Source organism: Carex rostrata, chromosome 19, assembly GCF_964058835.1.
Source record: "Carex rostrata chromosome 19, lpCarRost1.2, whole genome shotgun sequence".
Taxonomy (NCBI): domain Eukaryota; kingdom Viridiplantae; phylum Streptophyta; class Magnoliopsida; order Poales; family Cyperaceae; genus Carex; species Carex rostrata.
In genome coordinates, this window is record NC_135936.1 from 7,539,562 (window position 1) to 7,548,039 (window position 8,478).

An 8,478-nucleotide genomic window follows, 5' to 3' on the forward strand; every position below is an offset into this window, starting at 1 on the left:
AACATGTGATCTATGGATTCTGTAAAGAATTTCCCCTCTCTATATGTCACAAGTATTCTTCTAATTTTGATTGTTCTCTCAGGCTTGATAGTGATATATGTTTACGAGTCGGGTGTTCTCAAGTTGACCAAGCTTCTTGGTAAACTCAAGTTTAAAACCCATTGATTTGAATTTGGTGAACTCAAGTCTAAAACTTATTGAATCGGTTTCAAATGGTGAATCCGAACTGTTGAAACCCGTCTACCTTATTATTGATGTATCTACATATGAAAATCTTAAAAATTCAAATTAATTTAGTATACAATCAAGCAATAAAAAAATTAGAAGGTTAATAATTAATTTTAATGCATTCAATTTTTAAATCTTTTTTTACCAATTGGTTCAATGCAAAATTTTTTTTTTTTTTTACATGTAGACGTATCACTCATAATAAATGTGAGTTTCGACGGTTCAGATTTATCATTTGAAGCCGATTCGATAGGTTTTAGACTTGAATTTACCAAGACTTTTGGTAAACTTAAGAACACCCTAGTTCTACTCTATGTTTACCACATTAGCATAATTATGGAAATATGAATGGGTTTAAAATTTCTCATTGTAATTTCGTCATAATTGTCTTCTGCGAAATTTAACGGGCCAATATATAGACAAGATAACTAGTTTTATAGGATTAATGGGCCTAACTGGGCCTAACTGGACCAAACAAGGAAGTCTTTACATGGGATCACTATTTTACCAGATTAGAGGCGACAAAAATAGACGGATTAATAAGTTATAAAAATTGAGCTCATAATTGAAATTATAATTATAGTAATCTTATGTATGTGAAGAAAGTTCAATGAATCTTTTGGATTATTGCACATGGTATAAAGAGAGCAGTGAGGCAGTTTATTCTTGACTGGATTACAGAGGACCTTGACATGGTGCCTCTCTAATCTCTCTCGCCCTTACCTGTCTTGGAGATGCCTCCTATGTCCCTGTACCACTGGTATCTATTCTGATGATCACTTGATGTGTTGCTACTGGTTGCCTGTTACTACACTTATGCGTGCTTTATGTTTCATATAATAAATGGATGTTTTTCTATTTTGCTGGCACACTTTGTTAGTGCACATAAGCTTGTCAGTTTAATTCATGCCTTTTATGTTGCTTGGTATGGTTTTGATTTTATTTTGATGGGATATGATCATATGATGGCTGTACTTGAGTTTTGCCTTTATGGTCAATGATGAAATTAATAAAGGCTGAAACCTTATACTGCCCCTTCGGGGGTTCAGTGTCTAGTTGAGAATGCTGGGTGTGCTTCTGAGATTTATCATGATACTGATTTTCGATGGGGGTAGTTTTTTATTTTTATTGAACTTTGTAATATGCATCTTATTCTAATGGAAGAGCTTTTAGTCTATTTTTCCAAAAGAAAGTTCAATATTCAATATTGAAGAAGGTAATATGTTATGAGTGAGTCTATGGTACTATGCATATTACAATTTGTTACTGTACTACGGCTCTATATTTGAGTTTTCAAATTCTAACGGTCGATCCGAACCGTTCATCTTGTTCTCCATATTAATATGTGTTTGGAGACCAAATTTTACATTTTTTGAAATTTTTTTTACTATTTTTTTAGATTTATTGAAAATCACTGTTTTTGGATGGTCCAGAATTTTCAGATCAAGTGATTTTCTAAATATCTAAAAAAATAGTAAAATTTTTTCAAAAAATGTAAAATTTGGTCTCCAAACACATATTAATATGGAGAACAAGATGAACGGTTCGGATCGACCGTTAGGATTTGAAAACTCAAATATAGAGCCGTAGCACGGTAACAACCCGTGATATGCATAGTATCATAGACTCACTCATATGTTATTATTAGTACTCTTCCAACAAGATTTGTCAAGTTGCATCACAGCAGAAAAAATCTGCTACGATCTTAAAGGGATTGTAAGGTCTTGTTATTCTAAATTCAACCTTTTATTTTTTGAATTGTACGAATCTCAATATAAGTTATATTTTATACACGAATCTCAAAACAAATAAAAAGTTGAATTTAGGATAACAGTACCTACAATTCACTTGGGATCGTAGCAGATTTATTTCCGCATCACAGCACATGATATTTGGGGAGACCGAATCCTCTGCCCCCAGAGTCACTATCAGTGGACTCCAAGTTCAAAAATTAACAGTGATCGGCCTCTTTCATAGTGACTGAAGAGGCAAAATTTTCTTACACCCCGAGAGACAGGTGATCTCCTTCCATATTTGGAACCTTCTGAAATGTTTCTAAGAAGAAGCGAAAAATGATAATGACGTATTTAGAAGCCTAGGGATTGATGTTGACGCTTCTTAATTATTCCAATCGTGCTTACAAGTTATACAAATAAAGTCAAATGCGCGGTTAATTAATCAATGAGTTAATTAGTTTTTTCGCCCCCAACACGTGGAAATTCTATCTGATTTACTTTTCTTTTAAGGAAACTATCTTATTTACTTGGTTTGTAACATCATAACGTGTATGCCTACGGGTTTCAAATAATAAAAAAAAAACATCGTAGTGTGTCGTGTCGTGATTTTGGTTCCGTGCTGCATTGTAATTAAGTCAATGTTTCATCTATTGTGCTGTAATAAAACCATTGAAAGGTGGTCACAGCACACAAATAGTCATGCCGTGTTCAAATGTAACTAGTCACGTTTAACTATTTTTTTTCATAATTTAAGTTAATTTATTAAAGATTCACCATTTGATCAAAGATCTAACGGTCCTAATTACACGTGATTCGTGTGACTACGTGCTGTGCCGCAATCAGATCTTTAACGTGACGTGATGTGCTGTATTAAATTTTCAAAAAATAATCACAACATGTTACTAACACGCATATTATGTCGTTTCGTGCCGTTTTGTGATAAAGATAGCTCTGCCGTGCTATTTTTCAACTATAGTAGTAGTTGAGTGAATAAAATAGGACCTCAGATCTGATCTGATCAAGTGATACTTTGATAAAGAATATTACATTTTTATATTTTATCATTTATCTTTCCACTCGATTGAATTAATTCATCTTCCTTCTCCTTAGTTTTTTAATTAATATTTTTTCAAATAAAATAAGCAACGGTATTACGTAGGATAGTTTAGAAGGCGCATTCAACCATGGTTCCAGAAATCGGCCGACGTGTCCGATCCGAGTTTCACCCGAGTCTCACGCCTATGCGAGTTTTTCGGCAAAACTCGGATGAACAGTGCTTGACTCAGCGGAGTTATCCGATTTTCTGGCCGAGTCAAGCCGAGTTACACCGAGTTGAGCTGAGTTTTAAACAAACTTACACGGCGAGCGAGTTTTCTTCGAAAATCTTGGTTGAAAAGTGATGAATCGGCTGAGTGAAGCAAGTCTGCACTGATTCCAGACAGATTCTCACGTTTTGGGTTGATCGTCTCACCGATTCTGCATTTTATTTTGTTCAATTTGGTTTTGCTAAGTAACTAGTGCAGAGAAAAGGGCGAACGGGTTGAATTTGACCCATGTGGACGTCGTGAAGAAGAAGGAGATATGGGTGGGTTGGTCAATGCGTAAATGAAAAAGTAGAGATATGTGGGCCCCTCAAGAGCGGGTTGAATTTCTTTTTTTCTTTGAGTTCCAGGTTGAATTTCTGATTGGAGAAGAAATGGAGACTCATCCACGCGAGTGAGAGATTATTTCACGAAAGGAAAGATATGTGGGCCCCTCAAGAGAGAAGAAATGAAAAAGGGAATTTTTTTTACATTTCACAAAAAAAAAAATAGAAGAAATGACAGGAATGGAGAAATAACATCCTACTAATTTTTCATTTGACACTATATTAATGTTTTTATTTTTTGACTCTGTACAATAATATTTTCATTTGTATTTTAATACAGAGGATAATGAGATGATTCAGCCAACTCGACATAGCTTCTGACAATAAAAATGTGTTCTATTTATAATATTTGTAATACATTATATAATTAGTGGATTATTTGAGTGTAATATTATCTTAATTAACATAGTTTTTTTACAAATTATTTTTATTAATTTTTTCTTATTTTTTTTTGCTACAAAACAAAGCTTCTGTCAAAAATACCCGAGTTACCGATCCGATTCTTCCGATTCCGGTCGATTCATCCGATTCTGACTCAGCAGTCAAAAATCCGATTCCGATTCCGATTCCGATTTCCGGAACCATGCATTCAACATTAGTGTAGTGTGTACGTATTAGTATTATATAATATATAATATTCAGATTTACTATAGGGTATATATGAAAAACTGAGTACGGTGTAGAGAAGGTGAGGTAATGCCTTAATGAGGTGATTAATTTTATTTTTAAGGTTAGTGATTTAAATGCTTATAAATGATTTTATTGATAAAAAAAACAAACTTATAATGAGTTAAATGACTCTCCTTTCTAAATCTAAACTCATTTATTTTCATGAATTCTCATAAATTATTCTATTCAACTAATTTTATATATTTATTCTAAAACACTCTATTACATCTTTTTCCATCTCTTTCCACGACCAAATCCGTTTTCGTCTGATAACTGCCGCACTTCGATGATCGGATTTGCTTACTACCGTGCTTCGATCGAGATGGGGGTAGTAAAGACTTTATGCTTCGAACTCCGACGATACCGTGCTCTCGGCTCCGGTCAGCTCCACTCGGCTCCCTCCCATCTCCCTCCTTCTTCTCTCCATTCAAGGAGATAGAGACGAGAAAGAGAGAAATGTATCGCTATGTTAAAGGTGGAATCTAAAAGAGGTGAAAAAGATGAAAAAAAGAAGTGTGAAAGAGTGAGGGAGACGGCGATTAAATTTTTTTTTTTTTCTCTTTTTTTGCTCGAGAGAAAACAACAAAAAGCGGCTAGATAATGGAGAAAATTTACAAAAAGAATTGTGAGGATATAATGTTAATGAGGTGATTATTAGAATTGCATTAATAATTTATGAAAAATAAAACACGCAAGCGCTTGTAACCATAGTCACAAGATTTGCAAAATAAACTTGAATAATTTATTTTTTTGGTGATACTGAATCGGACGCCGAATTATTCGGTTGACCGGATTTTTACCGAATTAAACCTGAATAATTCGAGAATTTTATAAATTTTTTCCATAACATTTTTTTTTTGCTCTCTTGCTGGACTGATATCTTTGATCCGGATAATTTCTAATAATTCCCGAATTATACCCGAATTATTTTTGAATCACAAATTTTTAATCTCACTGAACCAAACCCGAATAATTCATTTATCACTATGCTTGTAAGTTGTAACCCATGCAAGTACCTTAAACCAGCTTTCAGTTGCCAACTATTTTGAAACCTTTTACGTTACAGGAACACATTGTAACGAAAGTTATATGCGTTACGCCTCTTTCATAGACATTCTATTTATTTTACTGAAACAGAGTTGTGAGCATATCTTTTTGTTTGGTGTACATGGCACTGCCACCACCTAATTCGAATGATATATATAAAAAATCAGAACTAATTAAATGAACTTTTGCATGATATTTTGTGTTCTCATAAACTTATCTACAAGTAATTTAATTATTAAAATAATGAGAAGTTGGGAAATATAGATACACTAGAAATGAAAATTAACTGACGTCAATTGAAAACTTGTAAAACTTGTTTTGTTTAATATATTGGTTGGCTGATAATCGCTAATTAACCTTAAAAAATATGACATGGCAACCTCCATTCAAAAAAAAAAAAAGAATTTAGTTTTTTATTTTATTTTTTTTATTCAAACTCTTCATACTCTAAAGAATGTTAAATTACTTTCATACTTTTAGAATTTGAAATACTATAATCCATCCAATTTATTTATCTCTCCGCAATATATAAAAAAAAATATGTTTGTATCATTCGAGTCTTTTTTCTTATTTGAAAAAGAATGTAGTAATTTAATGTGCCTACGATGTAATATAATTCTTAACAATAATTTTTATGTTATTTTGTTAAATTACCCGACTGTATTTCTTCAAAAAAAACAAAAATTACTCCACTGTAAATTGTTTTGTTGACATTGTATATATTTTAAAACAAAATATTTATTTGTACCCGAAATTTCTGAATACAAAATAATTTTCTATAATAATAATTTTATTTTAATGTAATGTTTTCTTTGATATTTTTTTTTGGAGCGAAACTCGACTAGTAGAAAAAAATATTATAATTGAGATCCACCATTTTATTAACGAAGAACAATATTTATGAAAATAAACTAAATACTCAGTTTTGACTTTTTATAATAAATTTCATAAATTAAATTATGATATTTTAATTTCAAATGTCGAAAACTAAAATGATAGTACTAAAATTAAAATCTCTAAATTTTTATTTTTTAATTTAAATTATAATTGTTAGATGAAATCAATGTCAACCCAATTTTTTTAGTACCCATAACATCCCAAAGTATATCTTTCAGAGATGTAGTACGCAAACATGTTTTTTTTTTTTTAATTAATTAATTATTATTATTATTATTATTATTATTTTTAGTAATAACAAACATGTTTTGAACAAGGTAAAGAAACGGGAGTTCAGATCCAGTGAAGTAACCCAATTTTTGGGTTTTAAATCGGACCGTCCGATTTGAATCCGTGATAATTTATCCGAAGTGAAGTACACATCTCGAGAGATGAATTCGAACTGTGAAGCAATCTCGAACAACAGATTAGAATCAGACGGTCTCAATCTAAAATCCAAAAATTGAGTTACGTTAGAGGATCCGAACCCAAGAAACGGTCCCCCGCAATCCCTGTGACCCTCCCTTGCAAGCCAGGCCAAGTACACATCACCACCTCCATATAATTATATAAACCCCCAAAAAAGTTCCATTTTGGGTACCAAGCAAGAAAGAAAAGGATCAAGTCTCTGCAAAAATGTCGTCTAATTCAAAAGATTTGGAGTCGAATCAGACTCATGATGATGATGAGGAGAAGCCCCTTTTGCAAGCCACGACGAGTGCCACCGCACCTACTGATGATGCGGCCGCTCAAGCGACGGCTGCTCAGGCGACAATGGCTAAGTGTTTCAAAAGCACGGCTGATTTGGCAAAGCATCTCCCAACTGGTACCGTTCTTATATTTCAGATTCTCAGCCCTGTTTGCACCAACCAAGGAAATTGCGACAATGTCAACCGTATCATGGCCGGTTTCCTCGTTGCATTTTGCGGTCTGGCCATCCTTTTTCTCACCTTCACCGATAGCTTCAAAGATAGCTCTGGCCATGTATGGTTTATGACACATATAATTGAATTTATTATAAGGAATGTTTATTTATCTTATCTAATGCAACAAATTAGAAAAAATAATTTTGTTTTGAATTTACTTGACAGGTGAGGTATGTGTTAGCGACGCGTAAAGGATTATGGGTCATCGACGGTAGCCCGCCTCCTAAACCCGAAATAGCCAAGACGTATCGTATTAAGTTCATCGATTTCCTTCATGCTTTCATGGCATTGATGGTGTTCGCTGCAGTGGCGTTGTTCGACAACAACATGGAGTCATGCTTCTACCCTGTAATGTCTTACGATACCCGGCAGATTCTGACTGTCGTGCCTGTTGCCACGGGGCTTGTCGGTAGTGCTCTCTTTGTCGTTTTTCCGTCTTCGCGCCATGGAATCGGCTTCCCTTCTACCTCTTGATTCATGTGTACAAGGCTGTATTTTCTTCCATTTTTTTTATTTTTAAATTTGTTGTTGCTCTGTCTTGTTTAAATTAGTCAAAACAAACAAAATTGTTTGTTTTTGTGCATAATATTGATGGATGTGGTGATCACATATCTAGTTTTAGATTATTGAATTTATGATTATCTTTTTAATTAATTGTCCAAACTAATTATTTGGTCTTCTTAAAATGATAAAAAACATCGTCACCCAATGAATTAATTAAGTTGCTTGTAGACTATATATACTCTATGCACCATTGAAAAAAAAGACATGTTTAATTAATTTGTTGTTGCTTATTTAGGAGTGCAATGGAACCCTTTGATATACATTTTGCATAAAGAAAAAAAAAATGCTTTAAATTGTCTTTTCTTTTAGAGGAAGTAATACACCTGCTTTAATGCTTCAAAAGCTAAGAACCAAAGAAACTAATTAAATGCAACTCTTTTAATATATGTTTTTTTTTAATTTGATTTATAGATGTTTGAAATATGTGATAAGTGTACTTTTTTTTCCCTCTTTTTGGGAACGTATGTGTTTTGTTTTGGACATAGTTATCAAATATATAAAAAACCAAAACATTATTAATTTGTTATTTTTCTAAAAAAAAATCAATAGGCAAATATCATGTTTCAGGGTAGATCCACTGAAAATTGTCAAAATACGAATTCAACCCTAAAAAAATAAAAATTGCGAATTTGATAAATTTTGTCATTCAAAATAATTCCTACTGAGATGTAACCACTGTTAAGTGTTTAAAAAAAAGGAAAAAAGAGAGAGATGTACATGCACT

The 8,478-nt window shown here is 32.8% G+C and overlaps 1 protein-coding gene across 1 annotated transcript; it reads left to right on the forward strand.

Annotated features, from left to right (window-relative positions):
* Positions 1–6,768: 6,768 nt before the first annotated feature.
* Positions 6,769–7,749, forward strand: LOC144571693 (protein DMP6-like). The gene is made up of 2 exons (XM_078321055.1): positions 6,769–7,248; positions 7,356–7,749. Exons 1-2 carry the CDS (start codon positions 6,901–6,903, stop codon positions 7,662–7,664), a joined length of 657 nt encoding a protein of 218 aa, XP_078177181.1. The 5' UTR covers positions 6,769–6,900; the 3' UTR covers positions 7,665–7,749.
* Positions 7,750–8,478: the final 729 nt, after the last annotated feature.

Coding starts and splice junctions, on each gene's coding strand:
- LOC144571693 (XM_078321055.1), top strand. CDS start 6,901: ATGTCGTCTAATTCAAAAGATTTGGAGTCGAATCAGACTCATGATGAT. Junction 7,249..7,355: donor TCAAAGATAGCTCTGGCCAT/GTATGGTTTATG, acceptor TTTACTTGACAG/GTGAGGTATGTGTTAGCGAC.